Source organism: Mobula birostris, chromosome 6 (genome assembly GCF_030028105.1).
Source record: "Mobula birostris isolate sMobBir1 chromosome 6, sMobBir1.hap1, whole genome shotgun sequence".
NCBI lineage: Eukaryota > Metazoa > Chordata > Chondrichthyes > Myliobatiformes > Myliobatidae > Mobula > Mobula birostris.
Window position 1 is genome coordinate 24,625,863 of NC_092375.1, and position 21,549 is coordinate 24,647,411.

At 42.6% G+C, this 21,549-nt stretch overlaps 1 protein-coding gene across 2 annotated transcripts in view; it reads right to left on the reverse strand.

Annotated features, from left to right (window-relative positions):
- The window catches only part of c2cd2 (C2 calcium dependent domain containing 2), a 97,354-nt gene that overhangs the window by 28,096 nt on the left and 47,709 nt on the right, over positions 1-21,549 (reverse strand). For both annotated transcript variants that reach the window (XM_072260037.1, XM_072260036.1), the window contains exons 10-11: positions 15,583-15,754; positions 13,601-13,714 (exon numbers count right to left, since the gene is read on the reverse strand). In XM_072260037.1, coding sequence (XP_072116138.1) covers positions 13,601-13,714; positions 15,583-15,754 — 286 coding nt within the window. The remainder of the gene's footprint in view (positions 1-13,600; positions 13,715-15,582; positions 15,755-21,549) is intronic.

The window sequence follows — 21,549 nt, forward strand, 5'->3', positions numbered from 1 at the left end:
CCCTAGGGTTCTGAAAGAGGTAGCGATAGAGATTGTGAAAGCATTAGTAATGATCTTTCTAAAATCACTGGACTCTAGCATTATGCCAGAGGACTGGAAAATTGCAAATGTCACTCCACCCTAAGAAAGGAGAAAAGCAGCAGAAAGGAAATTATAGATCAGTTAGCCTGACCTCATGTGATTCGGAAGATGTTGGAATCAATTGTTAAGGAAGAGGTTGTGGACTTTTTGGTAACACAGGACAAGCCAGGACAAAGTCACCATGGTTTCCTTAAGGAAAAGTCCTGCTTGTTGAACTTGATGGAGTTCTTTCAGGTGATTACAAGTAGGCTAGATAAAGAGGATGCAGTGGATGTTGTTTATTTGGACTCTCAGTAGGCATTTGACAAGGTGCTACACAACAGGCTGCTTACCAAGTTAAGAGCCCATGGTACTATAGGAACGTTATTGGCACAGTTAGAGCATTGGCTGATTGGTAGGAGGCAGAGAGTGGGAATAAAAGGATTATTTTCTGGTTGGCTGTCAATGACTAATGGTGTTCCGCAGGGGATGGTGCTGTATATAAATGATTTAGATGGAATGGATGACTTTGTTGCCAAGTTTGCAGATGATACGAAGCTGGCGAAGGGGCAGGTAATGTTGAGGAAACAGGCAGGCTACAGAAGGCCTTAAGTAAATTAGGAGAATGGGCAAGAAAGTGACAAACGAAATACAATGTTGGAATTTGTGGTCATGCACTTTGGTAGTAGAAATAAGTGTGCAGATTATTTTCTAAGCGGAGAGAAAACCAAAAATCTGAGATGCAAAGGGACATGGGAGTCCTTGTGCAGAACACCCCAAAGGTTAACTTGCAGGTTGAGTCGGTGGTGAGGAAGGCAAATGCAATGTTAGCTTTCATTTCAAGTGGTCTAGAATACAGGAGCAGGGATTGGATGCTGAGGATTTATGAGGCACTGGTGAGGCCTCACCTTGAGTATTGTGAACAGTTTTGGGCTCCTCATTTAAGAAAAGATGTGCTGGCATTAGGGAAGGTTCAGAGGAGGTTCACAAGGATGATTCCAGGAATGAAAGGGTTATTATACAAGGAACACTTGATGGCTCCGAGTCTGTACTCACTGGAATTTAGAAGATGTCGGGGGATCTCACTGAAACCTTTTGAATGCTGAAGGGCCTTGACAGAGTATACGCAGAAAGGATGCTTCCCATGGTGGGGGAGTCTAAGACAAGAGGGCACAGCCTAGGAATGAACAGGTGTCCACTTAAAACAGTGATGTGGAGAAATTTCTGTAGACAGTGGGTGGTGAATTTGTGGAACTTGTTGCCACAGGCACCTGTGCAGGCCAGGTCATTAGGTGTATTTAAAGCGGAGATTGATAGGTTCTTGATTGGACACAGCATCAATGGTTACAGAGAGAAGACCTGGGAGTGAGGCTGAGAAGGGGAAAAAAGATTCAGCCAATGTTGAATGGTGGAGCATACTCCATGGTCTAATTCTGCTCCTTTATCTTATGGTCTTTGGAACAGCCTTTTCCCCTCATCCATCAGATTTTGGATGGACAATGAAACAACCCATAAATTCTCCATCACTATTTTTTGCTCTCTACTTGTAATACTTACAGCACCTATAAAATGTATTCACCCCCCCCCCCGGAAGCTTTCATGTTTTATTGTTTTACAACATTGAATCACAGTGGATCTAATTTGGCTTTTTTGACTTCATATTGATCAACAGAAAAGGACTCTTATAAGTCAATGTGAAAACAGATCTCTACAAGGTGATCTAAATTAATTACAAATATTAAACACAAAATAATTGCTTGCACAAGTATTCACCCCCTTTAATATGACACACTGAATCATCACTCATGCAGGCAATTAGTTTTAGAAGTCACATAATTAGTTAAATGGAGATTTCCTGTGTGCAGTCTAGCTGTTTCAATTGATTGTAGTAAAAATACACCTGTCCAACTGCTAGAGCGTCAGTATCCTGACTAAAACTACACCTTGAAGACAAAAGAACACTCCAAGCAACTCCATGAAAAGGTTATTTAAAAACCACATGTCAGGGGATGGATACATAAAAATTTTCAAGTCTCTGACTATCTCTTGGAATACAGTTAAGTCAATCATTAAGAACTGGAAAGAATGTTGTTCGTCCTTCGTAGTCGAAGATGACCATGGCTTCAAAGTCAAATGGGAGATTGGTGGCTGTGGGTCCGGAGGTGACTGATGAGGCCAGTCCGGGCCCTGAAGGCTCGCCCACATGTGGGACACAAGTGGGTGGGTGCTGTCGTGGCAGTGGATGCTGCTCGGGCCTTGCGCACAGCACACTTTCGTTGCGCCTCGATGATGCGCCTGACTTCAGCTGCACGGGCTCCTGTGGTGATCTTGCTGCGCCAAGCTGGACAGTCGAGGGCAAGCGTCTCCCACCTGTTGATGTCGACACCCAGGCCTTTGAGGGACGCTTTGAGGCAGTCTTTATAATGTTTCTTCTGCCCCCCTGACTGAGCGCTTGCCCTGACACAGTTCTCCGTACAGCAGCTGCTTAGGCAATCGGTTGTCTGGCATTCTGACCACATGTCCAGCCCACCTGGCTTGGGCTTTCAGCAGGAGGGTGCAGACGCTGCAGAGCCCAGCTGGTTCCAGGATTTCCGTGTCGGGGACTTTGTCCTGCCACCTGATGTGGAGGAGTCTGCGGAGACAGCTCAGGTGAAAGTGGTTGAGCTGTTTGGCGTGTCTGCTGTAGACAGTCCAGGTCTCGCTGGCGTAAAGGAGGGTGGTAAGGACCACTGCACAGTAGACCTTCAGCTTGGTGGTAAGGCTGAGTCCTCTCCGCTCCCAGACGTTCTCACGGAGTCTCCCAAAGGCGGCGCTGGCTTTGGCAATCCTGTTATTGACCTCAGCGTCTATGTTCACTGCGCGAGAGAGTATGCTGCCCAGGTAGGTGAAGTTGTCGACTGCCTGGAGGCTCTGGCCCTTCACTGTGATGCGCGACTCCTGGTATGGCTTTCCTGGGGCAGGCTGGTACATAACTTCGGTCTTTTTGGTGCTGATAGTGAGACCGAAGTTGTCGCAGGCTTGTGAGAAGCAGTCCATTTCACACTGCATCTCCTGCTCTGTGCTGGCGTTGAGTGCATAGTCATCAGCAAACAAGAAGTCTCTGATGACAGTCTCTCGCACCTTTGTAACTGCCTGCAGGCGCCTAAGGTTGAACAATCTGCCGTCAGTCCTGTACCTGACGTGGATTCCTTCTTCGTAGTTACGGAAGGCATCTATCAGCATGGCAGAGAATACCATACTGAACAGAGTCGGGGCAAGAACGCAGCCTTGTTTGACGCCATTTGTCACTGGGAAGGCCTCCGACTCGTCGCCGTCATCCAGAACTTTCACCATCATACCGTCATGGAACTGCTGGACGATTGTGATGAACTTGCTGGGGCAGCCAAACTTCTCCATGATCTTCCACAAGCCTTCTCTGCTGACCGTATCGAAAGCCTTGGTTAGATCGACAAAAGTCACGAACAGGTCGCTGTGTTGCTCCTGGCATTTTTCCTGGAGTTGGCGCGCAGCAAAAATCATGTCCGCGGTCCCACGTTCAGCATGGAAGCCGCACTGGCTTTCCGGGAGCAGACCTTGCTCAAGATGTTGGAGAAGGCGGTTGAGCAGGACGCGGGCCAGAATCTTCCCCGCAATGGACAAGAGGGAGATGCCTCGGTGGTTGTCGCAAGGCTGGCGGTTGCCTTTCCTCTTGTAGATGTGGACTATGCTGGCATCTTTCAGCTGTTGCGGGACCTGAGCCTTTTTCCACATAGACTGGAAGAGTACAGTCAGCTTTTGCATCATGACAGGGCCTCCTGCTTTGTATACCTCAGCAGGGATTGCATCGGGTCCTGGCGCTTTGCCACAGGAGAGTTGCTTCACTGCCTTCCTGACTTCATCTACTGTGGGGTGGGAGTCGAGGTTCTTGTTGATCTCTACCTGGGACAGGCGGGCAATGGCCTCGTCGTTGATGTCGGCAGGGCTGTTAAGGACTTTGTTAAAGTGCTCAGTCCACCGATCCAGAATCTGCTTCTTCTCTGTCAGCAGCTGCGTCTCATCTGCGTTGAGGAGGGGTGAGGAGCCGGAGGACTGGGGTCCGTATACAGCCTTAAGCGCATCGTAGAAGCGCTTTATGTCGTGGCTGTCTGCGTAGCCCTGGATTTCATCGGCCTTCTTGCTGAACCAGCTGTCCTGCATCTCGCGTAGTTTTTTCTGCACCTTTCTTCTTGCGTTGGTAAAGGCATCTTTCTTCGCTAGCGACGTGGGGTCGTTCTGATGCGCTCTGTAATGTTGATGTTTCTCTGTTAGTAGTGCCTGTATTTCTTCATCATTCTCATCGAACCAGTCTTGGTTTCTTCGGGTTGCTGGTCCGAGATGTTCGAGGGCGGTAGTATAGACAGCGTCTCTGAAGGCCGTCCACTGTTCCTCAACGCTGGTCCCGTCATCCTGTGGTGTGTCTGGCAGTCTGCCTTCAAGGTCATCGATGAATTCTTCTGCAACCCTGCTGCTTTTCAGCTTGGAGACATTCAGCCCCTTTGCAGTCTTCTGCCCTTGGGGTCTTCTCATGGGCAGAATGCGAAGCCTGAACTTGGACACAATGAGGCGGTGATCGGTCCAGCAGTTGGCACCACACATGGCTCTCGTCACTCTGACATCCATCCTGTCCCTCTTCCTGGTGATGATGTAGTCAATCAGATGCCAGTGCTTCGAGTGTGGGTGCATCCATGACATCTTCTTACGGGTGGGTAAGCGGAACAGGGTGTTGGTGATGACAAGGTCGTGCGTGGCACATGTCTTGAGGAGCAGAAGGCCGTTGTTGTTACACTTGCCAGTGCCGTGTCTTCCAATAATCCCTTCCCAGGCTTGGTAGTCTGTCCCTACTCTGGCATTGAAGTCCCCGAGAACGATGAGCTTCTCTGACTGTGGGATTGCTGAGATGAGGGTGTCGAGTTCTTCATAGAACTTGTCTTTAATGTCATCTGGGTTGGTCATGGTGGGAGCGTAGGCACTAATCAGCGTAGCACTCTGCTTGTTTGCAAGTGGGAGCTGAAGTGTCATCAGGCGGTTGTTGATGCTCTCTGGGTGCTTGGTGAGTTTACGGGCGAGGTTAGAATTGATGGCAAATCCCACGCCTGCTTCTCGTCGTTCAGCGCTGCTGCGACCGCTCCAGAAGAACGTGTATCCACCACTACGTTCTGTCAGCTGGCCCTTGTCTGGAAATAATATGGCACAGCTGGAAATCTACATAGAGCAGGCTGTCCTCAAAAACTGCAAGAAGGGGACTTGTTTGCATTTTGTTGTTTGATTGTTTGTGGTTTTTGTATTGCTATGTTTATGCTCTATTCTTGGTTGGTGCGGCTGTAACGAAACCCAATTTCCCTCGGGATCAATAAAGTATATCTATCTATCTTGTGAGTGAGGCCACTGAGAGTCTTATGACAACTCTGGAGGAGTGGAAGAAGGTTCTATGGTCTGATAAAACCAAAATTGAGATTGTTGGCCATCAGACTAAATGCTATGGCATAAGCCGAACACCACACATCATCAAAAACCATGAAGTGTGGTTGTGGCTGCATCATGCTGTGGGGATGCTTCACTGCAGCAGGCCCTGGAAGGCTTGTGAAGGTAGAAGGTAAAATGAATGCAGAAAAATACAGGGAAATCCTGGAGGAAAACCTGATGAGGTCTGCAAGAGAACTGTGACTTGGGAGAAGATTTGTTTCCCAGCAAGACAACGACCCCAATCATTAAGGCAAAGCTACACAGGCAATGTCTTAAAACCAAAGTTAATGTCCTGGAGTGGCCATGTCAGAGTCCAGACCTCAATCCAACTGAGAATTTGTGGCTGGACTTGAAAAGGGCAATTTCACTCAGAATCCCCATGCAATCTGACAGAGCTAGAACAGTTTGGTGAAGAAGAATGGGGAATAATTGCAGTGTCTAGATGTGAAAGCTGATACAGACCTATTCACATAGACTCAAGGCGGCAATTGCTGCCAAAGGTGCATCTACTAAATACTGACTTGAAGGGGGTGAATACTTGTGCAATCAATTATTTTGTGTTTTATATTTGTAATTAATTTAGATCACTTTGTAGAGATCTGTTTTTACTTTGACATGAAAGAGTATTTTTCTGAAAGAATACCGGTCATCAAGGAAATGGCGGCGTAAGGAAAAGGTCTCTCGACAAAAAAGAAGGTAAACTGCCCCATAATCGAATTTAGACAAATACTTAATATTGCATAACTATATTAATAAAAGGAGCAAGGATGATGTCTAAGAACAAGATTAAAAAGTCCACTCCGAAGGCTGATAAACATAAAGAGATGCAGCAAGGCGACGGGCCTAGCTCCCCCACAGCAAGCCAGGACAGAGATAATGAGGGGGAATCGGTGACTCTGTCCTTGATTCTCGGAGAGATTCGCGAGTTCCGACAAGATAACAGCAAACAGCTGGAAGATATTAAAGGAGAAATAGTAAAAACTAACTCGCGGATAGATGAAGCCGAAGCGAGGATTGTTGGAATTGAAGAGAAGCTACAAAAAGCAGAGGAGGTGATAGCAGAAATGCTGAAGCTGCAAGACCAGCTCCAGTGGAAACTAATAGATCAAGAAGGCCGCTCGAGAAGGGAAAATGTGAGGATTTACGGAGTTCCCAAAGGAACTGAAGGTAAACCCGGACTGATGATTCCCTTCGTTGAGAAGCTATTTAGAGAGAACCTTGATATACCGGCCGCAAAAGACCTACAGATAGAAAGAGCTCACCGCGCGTTGGCACCACAGCCTCCAGCAGGCGCCCAGCCCAGATCGATTCTGGTCAGATTTCTCAGTTACAGAACGAAGGAAGAGGTGCTTAAAAGGGCATGGCAAAAGAAAGGTTTCATGTGGAACAACTGTAAAATCAGTTTAGACCACGACTACGCACCGGGGATTCTTGCCAGACGAAAGGAATATACGGAAACACGGAGAGTCCTGAAGGAAAACAACATCAGGATTCCAGACCCTGTATCCAGCTCGGCTGAGAGTCTTTTACGACGAAGGGACAAAAGCTTACGCTACGGTGGAGGAGGCAACATTGGACCTGGCGGACCGGGGACTACCTATTAAAGTTATCACCCAACCGGAGTCGCTACTGGAGAGGATTCGGCAGAAGTCGTGGCAGTTAGTGCGGCAAGGACGCTCCACACGAACCAGAGTGTCAAACTACAAGGAAAAGCTGCAAATATTCAGACGCGAATGTACAGAGAACACAGATTAATTAAGAGAAATGACTGAAAAGAGTAAATCGGACTTAAAGGTAAAATGAAAACTGGTAACTGAAAATAAACTAGACGGAATAACTTGAATGATAGCAATATGGTCGAGACATAAATAGGAGAAAATTCTCTATGATTATTCAAACTGCTGAGGGCCCTCTAACACAGGGTGAAGATAGAGGTTATCTCTCTGAACTGAGGCGGGTCGGTGCTCAGGCCTCACTGTGGGAAGTCGGGAAAAATTTTCAAATGTTGCATGTTCAAAAATGTCTAGGGTGTGGTTATATGTCTTGGTTTACTGTTGAGAAGGGATTGCTTACTGTTTGGTTAGAAAAGGAGTGTTTTTTTTTCTACTAGAGAAAAATGCAAACTGAATTGGTAAAAATAATTTCCTATAATGTTAATGGGGTTTTGAATCCAATTAAAAGAAATAAGATTATGTCTAAATTGAAAAAAGAGAGGGCACAAATAGCTTTCCTCCAGGAAACACATATGAGCCAATCTGAACATGGAAAATTAAAAAGAATGGGCTTTAAGCATGTATTTTATTCATCATATAAATTGAGTCACAAAAGAGGGGTAGCTACTTTAATATCAAGTACTCTTAATTATGAACATATTTCAGAGACTAGAGACAAAGAAGGACGGTTCGTAAAAATCACAGGAAGAATAGAAGGTACAGAAATAACATTGCTGAATGTTTATGCTCCTCCAGGTTGTGAATGGTCATTTTATAGACACATTTTTGACCTAATGGTCAGTTCTCAAGGGGTAGTAATTTGTGGAGGGGATTTTAATATTAGATTAAATCCTATATTAGATTCTTCAAGAATAGTTACTCAGAATAAACCTCTGACTCGGAAAGTGAATTCATTGATGGAGGAGTTGGGAATTATAGATGTCTGGAGGGAATTACACCCTACTAGTAAAGATTATACATATTACTCTTTCCCTCATTCAGCTTATTCAAGGATAGACTATTTCTTTATCTTTAATACAGATAGACTCAGGATAAAAAACTGTAATATTGCAACAATTGATCTGTCGGATCATAGCCCAGTCTCTATGTCTCTAATCCTGGAAAGGAAAATGAGGAAAACACTATGGAGGCTAAACTCACATATACTCAATAACCCGAAAGTAATGGAGAGATTAAGGGGAGAAATCAAATAATATCTAGACCTTAATGACACGGGAGAAACATCACCAGTGATCCTATGAGATACATTGAAAGCTGTACTGAGAGGGAAAATTATTTCCATTACCACTCACATGAAAAAAATCAATGCACAAAAATTAGCAGACCTTCAAGGAAAATTAAAACAACTTCAAGTTGTAGATAGCAACAAAAGTAATTCAAATCGAAAACAGGAAATTAGGAAATTGCAAAGTGAAATTGACGATATTTATACGTTGGAAACTCAAAGAAATTTTCTTTACCTAAGACAAAAGAATTATGAAGTAGGAGGTAAATCAGCTAGATTATTAGCATATAAATTACGAAAACAACAAGCAGACAATACAATTCATAAAATAAAGAATCCAAAGACAAAGCTTGTGGAGAGTACAATAGGGAAAATTCAAGAGAGTTTTGAAACATATTATCGAGAGCTGTACTCCCAACCCCGGGCCCCCAATGAGCCCTATATAGACAGTGTATTGAATTTTTTAGATCTACCTAAACTTACAGATTTACAAAATGAAAGTTTATTAGAACCAGTAACTGTCAAAGAACTGAACGTGGTCATCTCTAGGTTAAAGGCTGGAAAGTCCCCGGGTTCTGATGGGTTTACCTCAGAGTGGTACAAGTCCCTGAAGACACAGTTAGCCCCATTACTACTTAACACCTTTAATTGGATCTTGCAGAGAGGAGAAACTCCACCTTCCTGGAGAGAAGCGATTATTTCAGTTATTCCTAAAGAGGGTAAAGATAAACTAGAATGTGGCAATTATTGGCCAATTAGTTTTCTTAACTTAGATTACAAACTATTTACATCTATATTAGCGCGCAGATTGGAAAAGCTTTTACCTGGTCTAATCCACTTAGACCAGACTGGATTTATTCAACAAAGACAAACACAGGACAACATAAGGAGAACTCTACACATAGTAGAACAGGTTAATAAGAACGAGACAGAGACAATGGTAGTAGGATTGGACGCTGAGAAAGCTTTTGATTCGGTTAGTTGGGCATTCCTATACAGAGTGTTAGGAAGATTCGGCTTTCAAGAAAAGTTTATTAAAGTAATTCAGACTCTATATGACAGCCCTACAGCCGGAATTAAGATAAATGGGGACCTCTCTGACTCCTTCATCTTAGAGAGAGGCACTAGACAGGGATGCCCAATTTCTCCTCTCCTTTTTGCGCTATATATTGAACTGCTTGCCTAACTAATAAGACAGAGCGAAATCGTAAAAGGTATCAAGGTGGCAGGGATTGAACAGAAAGTGGCGTTATTCGCAGATGATGTTTTGGTCTATCTGAGTGAACCAGAAAAATCATTTATAGGATTGTTTACACTGTTGGATGACTTTGGGAAAATATCAGGTTATGAAATAAATGTAAAGAAAACGCAGGTTATGTCCCTAAATTATACACCATCCAAAAAATTGCAGGATACATATGATCTTAAGTGGGAAGCTAAATCATTAAAATATTTAGGAATAACCCTGCCGAAGGATCTTTCAACACTGTCACAGGTAAATTATGGGCCACTAATCTCAGAGATAAAAGCAGATATGCATAGATGGAATCTTATCCCCTTTTTAAGTTTAAATTCAAGGATAAATACTATAAAAATGAATATTCTTCCTCGGTTATTGTATCTTTTCCATACTTTACCGGTGGAGGTGGATGAAAATCAATTCAGGGAATGGGACAAATGGATTTCCCGCTTCATTTGGCAAGGAAAGAAACCTAGAATTCGATATAACACCTTACAGTTAGGGAATGAAGGAGGAGGTATGGTTCTTCCTCGCCTGAGAAATTATTTTTATGCCTCACAGATAACCCCTCTGTTATATTGGTGTAATAGGGAATATAAGGCTAGATGGAAGGAAATAGAATTTGGTTTAGTTGACAGTTTTCCTCTTCAGGCCTCAATAGCTGACAAAGGATTGATGGCCCAGTTGGAAAAATTTAAAAACGCTTGGATAAATCTTACATTAAAAGTATGGCAGAAGGTGGTTAATTCATGTGGAATTAATAACATGTTAAAACTCTTTAGATGGTGTGCATATGATACCGAATTCCTTCCCAACAGAGGAGATAAAAGATTTGAGCTATGGATAAAGAAAGGTCTTACAACCTACCTCTCATTTATAGATAAAAGAGTATTACAAAGTTTCCAAATCCTGCAGGACAAACATGGCCTAGAACATAATGACTTTTTTTAGGTACCTTCAAGTACGAAACTATGTTAACCAGAGTTGTAGATAGACAGACCTATCAACAGTAGAATTAGAATTTTTCAAGATTCTGAATTCGGCTTGCAGTTCAATACCTAGTAACTCAGTTTCTCGATTATATAGTGCACTCTCCCATGCTAAAAATGTAAATACACTGTATATTAAAGAGAAGTGGGAGAAAGAAGCGGGGTTGGTACTTTCAGAGGAGGCTTGGGAGAAAATCTGCAGCTTTCAATGGTCCTCGACTAATTCTTTGACTTGGAGAGAACATTGTTGAAAAAACATTATAAGATACTTCAAGACCCCATATCAGGAAAAATATAAAGATACAAATGTGATGTGTTGGAGAAGGTGCGGCTCCAAGGAGGCAAATCATTTTCATATTTTTTGGGATTGCCCTAAATTAAGTCTATTTTGGGAAGGTATTCATAGAACATTAGTTAAGGTACTTAGGTCCCAGATACCTCTGAACTTTGAGACGCTCTATTTGGGGCATGTATTGTTTCTTGAACAGAAGGAAGATATAAAGTTGCTGCAGGCCCTCTTAGCGGCAAGTAAGAAATCAATCACTAGAAAATGGCTAAATCCAATACCACCTACATTAGAAGATTGATACGAAATTATCTTGGAAATATTTAAAATGGAAAAGTTGACTTACTCCCTGAGAACTCAAAAAGAAAAATTTTATCAAATCTGGAATAAATGGATTGAATATATAACCCCAATGCGAGCAGACTTTAGGTGACTCTCCTAATGATTTATACTGCTCTTCTCATCAACACAGTAATATTGCTAACGTAAGCACCCCTAGTCTAAATGTTTGTTTTTTTTGTTTTCTTTTGGAAAATAGAGAATTAACACAAGTAAAGGGAAAGATTTGGGAAAGGGATAAAAAAATGAAAAAATTAAGTAAATAAGTACATAGGGATTGGATAATTATGTCTGCAGGCAGGAGCAAGCATGAACAAATTAGGATATAAACACCTACAATGGTTGATACATAGGCTTATATACAACATTTTGGACCAGTGGAAATGGTCCAGAAGGGTTATATGGAAACTATCATTACCATTTTTCTTAACAACTAATTCCATTGCTTAGCCTAATAAGTTAGATTTACCACAGTACATAATTATCTATTTAAATGTTTATTTTCCTTTTATATCATCTCAATGTGTACTTAAGAATATATAAATAATTGTAGTTTTATACATATAAAAAAATGGAAAAGGTTATATGTGTGAAAAAAGTACATATTTGTGAATTCCTTATCCAAATAAAAATAAAATTAAAAAAAAGAGAGTATTTTTCTATTGATTAACGTCCAAAAAAAGCTAAATTAAATCCACTGTGATTCAATGTTGTAAAACAATGACCATTTATGGTCAACCGGGCCTGTGGAAGCTACAGGCCAACCAAGCAGTGACAACAGTAACAGGTTTTACTTCTCTTGCCAGAATGAAAGTGAAGTCAAAAGTATTATATCAGCAGTTTATGAAATCACAAAGAAAACAACAGGATCGAGTGGAACGATGATAACATGTCACAACAGTGTGCTGAGAACATTTAGAATTGGATTCTTTTTCCTTTCTGAAAATAGTAAACATTTGGAAGGTTCATTGCCTGAAGGAGAGGATTAAGGTACATGTTTTCCCTCATGATTACAGTTTGAATTTGAACCCAATTTTGTCTATCACCATTGTTCAATACCCGACTTGGCAAATGTAGCATCTGCTTAGCACCTCCCACTCCCCGAACACAATCAGGGTCTCGTGAAGCCACAGGAGCAGATGGTGGATGGTCGTATGAGCAGCTGGTGCATATCACAAGTCCTGGTTATGTGACCACTGACACAAGGCAGATGATCTCCGAAGAGTATTGATGATGGCTAGGGTCACCTGTCTTGTAAAGACACTGTCCAGAAGAAGGCAATGGTGAACCACTTCTGCAGAAGAATTTGCCATGACCGATCATGGTCATGGGACCACGACTGGCCACGTCGCATGACACGGCTCATAATGATGATTACACCTTCTAGGCTTAAGCTTTTCTGGAACTATGATTCATATCCTTTAGACCACTGCCATTCTTACTGCTTTCCCCGGTGCTTTTTGGTGCTTTTTTTTTTTGCAAAATCTGCGGGGTTGTAGTCTACAACGATTCTGTACAAAGAGCTCTAAGTTAAAGGGCTTTTGAATCTTTACAAAAGCAGTGCTTGTATATCATTTATAGCGATTCTGAAAGTCACAGTCAGATAATACAAAGTGTCTATCTTGCACAAAACAAGGTAATTTAATCAGACAAGCTTGCTTCTTATTGCTCTCCAATTTGGTAACCATATTTGGTTAAATAACTGTGCCCCAGGCTTGCCTAGTACAAGGTTAATACAGAATGCAGGGAAGCAGTTATTTTTTTCTATTTCTACTGTACTGGGGGCATGTGGCCAAGTGGTTAAGGCATTCGACTAGCAATCTGAAGGTCATGAGTTCGAGCCCCAGCCGAGGTAGTGTGTTGTGTCCTTGAGCAAGGCACTTAATCACACAGTGCTCTGTGACGACACTGGTGCCAAGCTGTATCGGCCCTTGCCCTTCCCTTGACAACATTGGTGTCGTGGAGAGGGGAGACTTGCAGCATGGGCAACTGCCGATCTTCCATACAACCTTGCCCAGGCCTGCGCCCTGGAGAGCGAAGACTTTCCAGGTGCAGATCCATGGTCTCGCAAGACTAACGGATGCCTTAACTGTACTGGACCCAAGGGTGCTTGGTACCAATATCATACATAAAATAACCAAACAGTATTCATACCCTCAGATACAATCCCACCTAATAAAATTATTTATAAGCAATGAGATCAAACATGGATGGTATTGTAAGACACGAACAATAGGCAGTTTGTACCTGTATCAGATGATGACAGGAGTTTGCTAACAGGTGCACCCTGCTCGGAGTTCCCTTGCACCAAGGATTCCTCCTCTGCATCTTTCACATCTGTAGAGGACTTTACAGGGGTGTCTGTTATTAAAGAGAAAAGTTCAAGGTCAGTCATTATTAGGAAACTGCCTCTGGCATTGAAATCCTACTGAAAATGGCCCTATTTACAATGTCAGAATGTAATTGCACAGAAGGGACCAGTTACCCAAACAATTCTTCTGCTTGACAGCAGGTTTGATGACAATGTTAGGGTCGGCCCTTTGAGTGAAGTGCAGAAAGTTTACAAGGGAGTAGGTTAAGTAAAGGCAGTGGAAGAATTGTGTGGTCATTGCCTGTCAGTATTAGCATCAAACTGATTTAAACTGTATAGGAAATCAGAAGAGGCAAGAACTCTGAAGTCAGAAGAAAGTGTCCACAGCCTGGGTGAATACTTATCAAATAGGCACTGAGGCAAAGGCAGAAGAGCTTAATATCATGCTTGGAATCCTGTTTCAGTAACTGTGGTTTCCACTCCAAATCACAGTACTCTCTACCTCTGTCCACTTCCAGCAATTCTAAAGAATGTGGGGAAGGGGGAGGAATTTCATATCAGAGACAGAGTGGACATAAAGGGGATGTTTCCGAAAGTCAGTGAGTCTAGGGATAGAGGGCACAGCCTCAGAATAGAAAGATGTCCCTTACAGAGATGAGGAAGAACTTACTTAGCCAGAGGGTGGTGAATCTGTGGAATTCATTGCCACGGATACCTGTGGTGGACAAGTCATTGAGTACATTCAGAGTGAAGGTTAATAGGTTCTCAATTAGCAAGGGTGTTAAAGGGAGAAGGCAGGAAAATGGGGTTGAGAGTGATAATAAATTGGCCATGATGGGAGTGGGGGACCAGGCCAAATGGAGTAATTCTGCTCCTCTGTCTTATGGTCTACAAGCTCCCCCACTCCCTCGCCCACCACATTCAATGAGTATCTTCTACTGTCTTCAGCGTGATGCCACAACCAAACAGCTTCCTTTCCCTCATGTCCTGGTATTCCCTGTGACCTTGGGTTCATTTTCCCGTCTCCACTGTTATCACTCCTCTTGCAACCAGGGGTGAGGTATCATCTGCCTTTTTACCTTTCCCCTTCCCACCAACCAAGGATTTAAATAGATGATCCGGAAGAATCGGCAACTCACTTGCACTTCTGCCAATTCCATGCAGTACATTCTGTGCTCACAATGTACCCAAACTCAAACCACCAATTACTTTGCAGGATTCCTCCTAACAGTGTGTAACTGTGACTGAACATCCATTTATAGAGTTATAGAATCGTAGAGCACTCAGTACAGAAACTCATCTAGTCTGTGCCGAATGGTTATTCTGCCTAGTCCTACTGACCTGTACTTGAACTATAGCCCTTCATCTCCTTCCCATCTATGTACTTGTACAAATTTCTTTTACATATTGAAATCAAACCTGCATCCAGAATTTCAGGATTGGGTGTGCCTGCACCCACACTAATCACCTGGGCCCCCCTGCCCCCCGGCTCCTGGCACTCTTTCTCTGCCACAGCACTCCACCCTTGCTGTTCCAAACATCCTTTGCTCCCACCAGATTTACAAACTCGCTCCCTGTGCCACAATGACAAATATGGTACTGTACAAAATTCTTGGGCACCCTATATATTCGTGCCTAAGACTTTTGCGCAGCATTAAATACAGTCTTTATCCCTTCTACTCTTTCAGCCCAGATGGAGAACCACAGAGGAAAACTTCAACTGTCCATTTCCTTCCACAGGTGCTGCCTGACCTGCTGATTTCTTCCTTTCTTATTCCATCACATCACTCCATATTCGACTCTTGACGGAATATGTGCCTAACCAATTAATTTTAGTCCCAGTACACTTGAGTTTTGGAGCTGGTCATGTGTGCATTTTTAAAGAAAAAGTAATCACCAATATTAACCCTTTCATTACCTGAAGGCGACGCACCAGGCTTCCCATCTGTTCGAGGCTTGGTCTTAACAGCGGTTACCGTGGTAACAACAGTGCCACAAGGCATGACTGTTCGATCCTTCTCTACTTTCTTTGCCGGAAGCAGAGTGGGAGATTGTCGAGATTTCATTTCATTAGGTTCCATATAACAGAACTGTAATGAGATCAGGCTCATGGTTCATATTCTTGGACTTTTCCATTATAAACCAGCATCCACCAAATGTCACCAAAGCAGATAGTGTGAGACTGAGATACGGAGACTCAACACTGAGTATACACTCAGTGGCCACTTTATTAAGTGGATACCTGCTCATTGATGCAAATGCAGTGGATTCTGGTAGACTGGGACACACGGGGACCAGTACATTTTGGACCAATTGAGTGGCTGTCCTAATTAGCTGAAGTTTCATCAAATTGTTACAAATATATGAACAAGACAACAACCCAAGTACCAATTTCAATATTTAAATGAAATACAGAACAAAGTAGTACACTACCAAAACTACTACAGTACTGTGCAATTGTGTATTAGTTCCTAATAGTTATTGATAGAGGAATTAATCCAGTGTACGCTGTCATGTTCTTTTGATTGACTGTAAAATGAACAAAATCAGAGGACACACCTAGACACATAATGGACTGCCTTCAAACAATGCTTTCAACAACTGCATCCTCCAAATCTTCATTTTCATTGTAACATCCAAGATGATTGTCGATACTTCAAAATTCTTCGTAGTTCCTAACTTATTGAAGTAGTGAAAGTATTTCATTTGCACTCCTTGCTGTTTCTGGAATTTTCAAACATCAATGCTTGAAACTGCAGTGAGCAAAATAGTTCTGAATTGTCTTACTGCTTATTACTCACCAACTATCAATGACAAAAATCACTGCTTTTTGAACACAAACACAAGCAGGCGATGCTATTTAAAAACCGTTTGCTCTAAGCAGTGTGTAGTGTTTAAATGCCACATAACTGATGCTAGTTAGAAATCGTTCAGCAACAGCTTTCGATCTTGAGTAAGCGGCATAGTGTCCCAAATAAACGAAGAGAATCCTGGCTATTTTCTCAATTTGTCTTTGTTCTTTAAGAGTTGTCCCAAATAAGAGTCTGCGCCAATTAACCACAATCCACTGTATCTAAGCAGCCAATCATGTGGCAGCAACTCAACGCATGAAAGCGTGCAGACATGGTTAAGAGGTTTAGCTGATGTTCAGACCAAACATCAGAATGGAAAGGAATGAGACTGTAGTGACCTTGACTGTGGAATGGTGGTTGGTGCCAGACGGAGAGGTTTGAGTATCTCTGAACTGCTGATCTCCTGGGATTCTCAGTCTCTAGAGTTTACACAGAATGGTGTGAAAAACAAAAAAGAGCATCCAGTGAGTGGTAGTCCTGTGGGTGAAAATATCTTATTAATGGGAGAGGTCAGAGAATGGCCAGACTGATTCAATAAACAGGAAGACGACAGTAACAAAATAAGCATGCGTTACAGCAGTAGAGTGCAGAAGTGCAACTCTGTATGCACAACACATCAAATATGAAGTGGATGGGCTACAGCAGCAGAAGACCATGAGCATACACTTAGTGGCCACTTAATTAGGTACAGGAGGTACTAATAAAGTGGTTTCCGAGTGTAGAGTATCCATCTAAATTCTTGCTCTGTTTAAAGTTAATTTCCAGCAGTTCCCAAATACATGGAGAGCTATGCAGGAGGGAAGGGTTAGATCGATCTTAGGTTAAAATATCGTTAGTCCATCGTAGGCCAACAGGCCTGTACTCTGCTGTAGTGTTCTATGTACTCACAGAGCGAACAAGCGTCATTATGCATGTTCTCTGAGAAAGTCAGAATTAAATTGGATATGCTCTAAGCAGCAAACCTTATTTGTCTCTCCAAGCCTAATCTTCCCCCAGGCCATTAGGCTTCTGAACACCTGGCCACATCATATTTGAAGTGCCACTGGTTAATCTGATCCGTACCTTACAATTTTTAATATTAATGCGCTTTAGTTTGTTATTTAAGTGTGATTCACCTGTAGATTTTATCCTTGCCTTCGTAAGTTATTGTGTGTTATGTGTTTTACACCCTGATTCAAGAAAACAACCTCTCCCTCAATGTCAGTAAAACAAAGGAGCTGGTTGTGGATTACAGGAGGAATGGAGACGGGCTAACCTCTATTGACATCAATGGATCTGAGGTTGAGAGGGTAAACAGCTTCAAGTTCCTCGGCACCCACATCACTGAGGACCTCACATGGTCTGTACACACCAGTTGTCTGGTGAAAAAGGCACAACAGCACCTCTTTCACCTCAGACGGTTGAGGAAGTTTGGTATGGGCCCCCAAATCCTAAAGAACTTTCTACAAGGGCACCATTGAGAGCATCCTGACTGGCTGCATCACTGCCTGGTATGGGAACTGTACCTCCCTTAATCGCAGGACTCTGCAGAGTGTGGTGCAGACAGTCCAGCACATCTGTAGTTGTGAACTTCCCATGATTCAGGACATTTACAAGGACAGGTGTGTAAAAAGAGCCTGTAGGATCACTGGAGACCCAAGTTATCCCAATCACAATCTATTCCAGCTGCTACCACCTGAGAAACGGAACTGCAGCATAAAAACCAGGACCAACAGACTGGTGGGACAGCTTCTTCCACCAAGTCATCAGACTGGTGAACTCACGCTGACTTAAGCTGACTATATTATGCTGACTGTTCTATTTATTATAAATTATTATAAATTACTATGATTGCACATTGCACATTTAGATGGAGATGAAACAAAGATTTTTACTCATGTACATGAAGGATGTAAGAAATAAAGTCAATTCAATTCAAAGAAATGTTGTCGCATTTCTATATACTACATCTATATCTACATTTCTATACACATTATGCGTTGTATACATCTACTATATGTAGATAAATGACAATAAACTTCACTTGATTCCAGTTATTTCTGGACACCACCAGGTTAGCAAATGACAAACACAAGAGATTCTGTAGATGCTGGAAATCCAGAGCAAAGGACACAAAATGCTGGAGGAACTCAGCAGGTCAGGCAGCATCTGCAGAGAGGAGAAACTGGATGTTGCAGGTCGAGAAGTTCATCCCGATGAAGGGCCTCAGCCTGAAATTTCCAGTTCATTCCTCTGCATAGATGCTGCCTGACCTGCTGAGCTCCTTCAGCATTTTCTGGAGGTTGGCAAACTGAATGCTTCGAATTAACTCTATGTGGAGGCAGAGGGTAAAGTGGAAATGTTACTAATCAGTACTGGAATAAAAACATAGAACTTGGCAGTTGCAAAACTTCACTCTGACCTCTCATTTGACTGGTCTCTCTCTCCCCCTCTTACTTGCTGCTACTGGAGGCGGGAGCCAGAATCTTGGGTCTTGGGCAAGATTTGTGGATTGGACTCTGTAGCTCACGTGTTGATAAGTTTCTGGTTACTCCCTTGTTTAAATTGCTATTTTGTGCAATTCTGATCAGGGAGGACTGGGAATGCAGCCTGCAGTCAATGCACAACAACACTAGGCTGTTTCAATGACTTTTTTATATTCTGCTTTTCACTTGTTCTTTGCCATTTGCATGATTTGCTCTCGTGCGCTGGGTGTTTGATGTTTTCTTTGAACAGGTTCCATGGTGTTTCTTTGTTTCATGTCTATGTGGGAAGACGAACCTCAGGGGCGTATACTAGAAACATAGAAAACCTACAGCACAATACAGGCCCTTTGGCCCACAAAGCTGTGCCAAACATGTCCTTACCTTAGAAATTACCTAGGCTTACCCATAGCCCTCTATTTTTCTAAGCTCCATGTACCCATCCAGGAGTCTCTTAAAAGACCCTATTGTTTCTGCCTCCACCACTGCCGCCGGCAGCCCATTCCACGCACTCACCACTCTCTGCGTAAAAAAAAACTTACCCCGACATCTCCTCTGTACCTATTTCCAAGCACCTTAAAACTGTGCCCTCTCGTGCTAGCCATTTCAGCCCTGGGGAAAAAGCCTCTGACTATCCACACGATCAATGCCTCTCATTATCTTATACACCTCTGTCAGGTCACCTCTCATTCTCTGTCGCTCCAAGGAGAAAAGGCCGAGTGCACTCAACCTATTCTCATAAGGCATGTTCTCCAGTCCAGGCAACATCCTTGTAAATCTCCTCTGCACCCTTTCTATGGTTTCCACAGCCTTCCTATAGTGAGGCGACCAGAATTGAGCACAGTACTCCAAGTGGGGTCTGACCAGGCTCCAATATAGCAGCAACATTACCTCTCGGCTCTTAAACTCAATCCCACAGTTGATGAGGGCCAATGCACCGTATGCCTTCTTAACCACAGAGTAAACCTGTGTAGCAGCTTTGAGTGTCCTATGGACTCGGACCCCAGGGTCCCTCTGATCCTCCACACTGTCAAGAGTCTTACCATTAATGCTATATTCTGCCATCATATTTGACCTATACTGCATATATACTGTGTATAAGTGTACCTTGAATTTAAATTCATAAATGGACAGCCTACAACATTAACACAGATTAGTAGTAGAGCTAATCATGATTTATAAAACCCAAGCAAGTTGTTGAACCTCAAGGAACTGTAAGTACCAATAACAGATTTCCGCTACCAAATCCTAAATCTTAATTGTTTCCCTTTAACATATCTAATTTGGTTTTAAAAGAGGTGGGGTTTAAACAATCAGTAGCATCACATAAAACAATTCAAAGAACAAAGAGGTTATGGTAAAGGCATTCACTCAGTGTATGTTCGTGGTCTTCTGCTGCTGTAACAAGGTTACATGTCAAGGTTCGACATGTTGTGCATTCAGAGATGCTGAACACTGTTGTAATCCATGGTCACTTGAGTTACTGTCACCTTCCTGTCAGCTCAAACCAGTCTGGCCATTGTCCTCTGACCTTTCTCATTAACAAGGGGTTCTCACCTGTAGAACTGCCATTCACTAGATGTTTTTTTTGGTTTAAAAAAACCCCAAAGAAGCATCCATTCTCTACGAACCCTAGAGGCTGTTGTTTGTGAAAACCCAAGGAGCTCAGCAGTTTCTGAGATGCTGAAACGACGCCGCCGGCACTAACAATCATTCGGCTGTCAGTCACTTAGATCATATCTCCTCCCCATTTTGATGTATAGTGTGAACAGCAAGTGAACCTCTTGACCATATCTGCATGCTTTTATTTACTGAGTTGCTGCCACATGAGTGGTTGATTAGGTATTTGCATTCAAGAGCTGTACAGGTGTTCACCTCATTAACTCCACCATCAGATTTCTGAATGGACAGTGAACCCATGAACACTATGCCATTGGTTTCCTCTTTTTGCACTATTTATTTAAAAAAAAATATGTATACTTATAGTAATTTAGTTTCATTATTATGTATTGCAGTGTACTGCTGCCGCAAAACAACTTTCACAATGTATGCCAGTGGTATTAAACTTGATTCTCATTCTGACCTAATAACGAGGCCATTGAGTGCATCTACAGTTTAATTTTAAAAGGCAAGATTGCTTAATTGAAAGTAAGCATAGAGTAGTATTAATGACAAGGCACGGAGTGTCACCGTGATACTGAGATGTTGAGTAAGGGTATGGAGTTATCTAAACCTGTAACATTGCCCCAGAGTTGGGTTAACAAAGTTAAGTGTACATTTTAAATAAAGGATGAAACCTTGACCCATAGATGACATGCTCAAGAGAAAGGTGTTTGATATTACAAATTGACAGTATAATATTAAGCTGTCACTTTAAAATGTTTTTTTTTTCCTGGAGGGTGCAAAGATTGAGGGAAGTGAGAAGGTTGAAGATTTGGAAAGGTTCATACAGAATAATGGGAATACCCAATGATTAGCATGCAGAGTGAGGACATGGTTGTAAAACTGATATGCTTTATGACATAGACAGAAACTGGCAATAGATAGCCAAATTGGGTCTCTCTCATGTGT